The sequence below is a fragment of the Austrofundulus limnaeus genome, unplaced genomic scaffold, assembly GCF_001266775.1.
Source record: "Austrofundulus limnaeus strain Quisiro unplaced genomic scaffold, Austrofundulus_limnaeus-1.0 Scaffold4, whole genome shotgun sequence".
Taxonomy (NCBI): domain Eukaryota; kingdom Metazoa; phylum Chordata; class Actinopteri; order Cyprinodontiformes; family Rivulidae; genus Austrofundulus; species Austrofundulus limnaeus.
Genome location: NW_013952406.1, coordinates 5,267,251 through 5,269,404, shown reverse-complemented (window position 1 = coordinate 5,269,404; position 2,154 = coordinate 5,267,251). Strand labels below are relative to the sequence as shown.

Below are 2,154 nucleotides of genomic sequence, written 5' to 3'. Positions count from 1 at the left end.
ATATATATATATAAAACTTATTTGCCGACATCAATATAAACTGACCGAACCTTGAAGTATAAACCCAAACCTAACAATGYTTGATAAAAGACTTACATGTTTCAATATCTGCCGAGGCCAGTTTGCCACTTGTTCCAAAATGAATTCTGATGAATTTACCCTAAAACATGTCACACTGATCTTATTACARTTCTAAAGTTCTAAAAGCTTTTTAATATATTTACCCCTTTAATACTTACAAAACGAGAAGAGTTGTCATTCCTCACAGTTTTGGCATTACCATAGGCCTCGAGCAAAGGGTTGGCTGCAATGATTTGATCTTCCAGTGAACCCTACAAATTTTAGATTAACATTTCTATTTAATGTGAATTTTATAAAGACATAATAGTATAACTTGTATCTTTATACCTGTATCTTTCCAGCAGCAGGTTCTGCCTTYTTTGATCCAGTCATTGCAATTGTTGCAAAGTACTGAATGACACGCTTGGTGTTTACAGTCTTTCCGGCACCGGATTCTCCACTAGGTAAGATAAATTTGTTGTGTATTTTATTTCTATTWTTTTCTGTAAGTAAATTCTAAACAAACTTGTGTTTACTCACGTRATAAGGATTGACTGGTTCTCACGATCTGAAATGAACATTTTTGTCTTATTAGACATTTRATTTGGTTGTATCATATGAAAACGTAAATTATGAGGTAGCATTAACATGACTGTTTATTAGTTTWAAATATCTTACCAGTGAGCATGAACTGATAGGCATTGTCAGAGACAGAGAAGATGTGGGGTGGAGCCTCAATCCTCTTCTTGCCTCTGTATGCCMCAACAACTTGAGCATCGTACACTGGGAGCCACTTGTAGGGGTTCACGACGACGCAGAACAAGCCTGAGTAAGTCTGGACAAAAACAGTTACTCCTGCTTATAATTATACTCTTAATTTAATGTCATTTCTGTGAGAACTTCCCTTTGTAAAGCAAATATAATGTATTACATTTGTTTTAGATTATGTATTCAAGTTAAGTTTAGGACTCACATAGATCATCCAGGACGCAAAACGATCTTTGAGGTTATACAACACACAAGGCTCATTGAGGTGGGTCATCATGGCCATGTCCTCAATCTTGTCAAACTTTGGAGGATTCATGGGATGGATGTCATCCTCTTTCACAGTGAGAGACTAAAAAGAAAATATTGTGTTTTTTAGTATTGCTAAAACTTTGCTCCACATTAAGCAATATCAGTAAAAATTTAAAGGGTGAATAGTAATTACTGTTAATGCCCAACAAAAATCATAATTGTTTACCTTTCCTGTGGTTGTCTCCACAGTGACTTTGCCACCGTCCTTCTTGACAAGTTTACACTTGATGTACATCTCATCAGCATCAACAACAAAGTAGGCTGTTTTGGCATCAAATGGGGTGTTTTGAGCCTCAATCCTTTCCCTCTCTGGCTTGCGGAGATATATGGCCGCAGGGCCATACTGCTCCATCTCTGCGTCGGTGCTCATTTTGGCACTTTGGCAATTCTAAAACAGAATGACTTTTAAATTGCTAAGATCTCATGTTGTGCTATRTAGTTTTAAGCATTTCTGATGATGTACAATAAAAATATAGACAAGATATTTAGCCGCAATAAAATATCACCTTAGTTTGTTCCAAATGAGTGGCTCAGATCTATTGATGCTTCAAGTTGCTAAGAAAGAAAWTATCATAAAAATGTCAAAATTTAAAATACCTTACATTGTCTAGCACTTGGGAAAAAAATCACAAACTGTAGTTTCTCTGAAATAATGGTACGCTAGTTTATTTATTACTTGACTTAACAACAGTAAAAGAAAGACATGAATTTAAAGCAAAGCAGTCACGTTTATGAAAACAAAGCACTAACCTGGGRGAGATGCCTGTCAGTTCTCAGTGGATCCTGAAGCTGCTGCTTTTATAGTGGCTGAAAATGCTCKGTCAGCAGAGGTCCGTCCCTCGATTTGGTCAAGCATCCCTGTCATTTTAAGACCCAWCGTGTGACATTTCAGGATTAGTCTGCTATTTTCTGATATTACATTCATAAGCTTTTAAAAAYGAATTCTTACAAGAAAACTAAGCTGTTTTATGTTTATTAAGTATCTTTGATCCAAAATTTGGAAAGACCAATGAAATT

At 35.7% G+C, this 2,154-nt stretch overlaps 1 protein-coding gene across 1 annotated transcript in view; it reads right to left on the bottom strand.

Annotated features, from left to right (window-relative positions):
* LOC106527107 (myosin heavy chain, fast skeletal muscle) overlaps nucleotides 1-1,692 on the bottom strand; it is an 11,515-nt gene extending 9,823 nt beyond the window's left edge. Inside the window, exons 1-8 of the mRNA XM_014021875.1 lie at nucleotides 1,644-1,692; nucleotides 1,304-1,525; nucleotides 1,034-1,177; nucleotides 739-895; nucleotides 601-628; nucleotides 409-520; nucleotides 240-332; nucleotides 97-160 (exon numbers count right to left, since the gene is read on the bottom strand). Of these exons, the coding sequence (XP_013877329.1) occupies nucleotides 97-160; nucleotides 240-332; nucleotides 409-520; nucleotides 601-628; nucleotides 739-895; nucleotides 1,034-1,177; nucleotides 1,304-1,507 (802 nt within the window). The 5' untranslated portion in view covers nucleotides 1,508-1,525; nucleotides 1,644-1,692. The remainder of the gene's footprint in view (nucleotides 1-96; nucleotides 161-239; nucleotides 333-408; nucleotides 521-600; nucleotides 629-738; nucleotides 896-1,033; nucleotides 1,178-1,303; nucleotides 1,526-1,643) is intronic.
* Nucleotides 1,693-2,154: the final 462 nt, after the last annotated feature.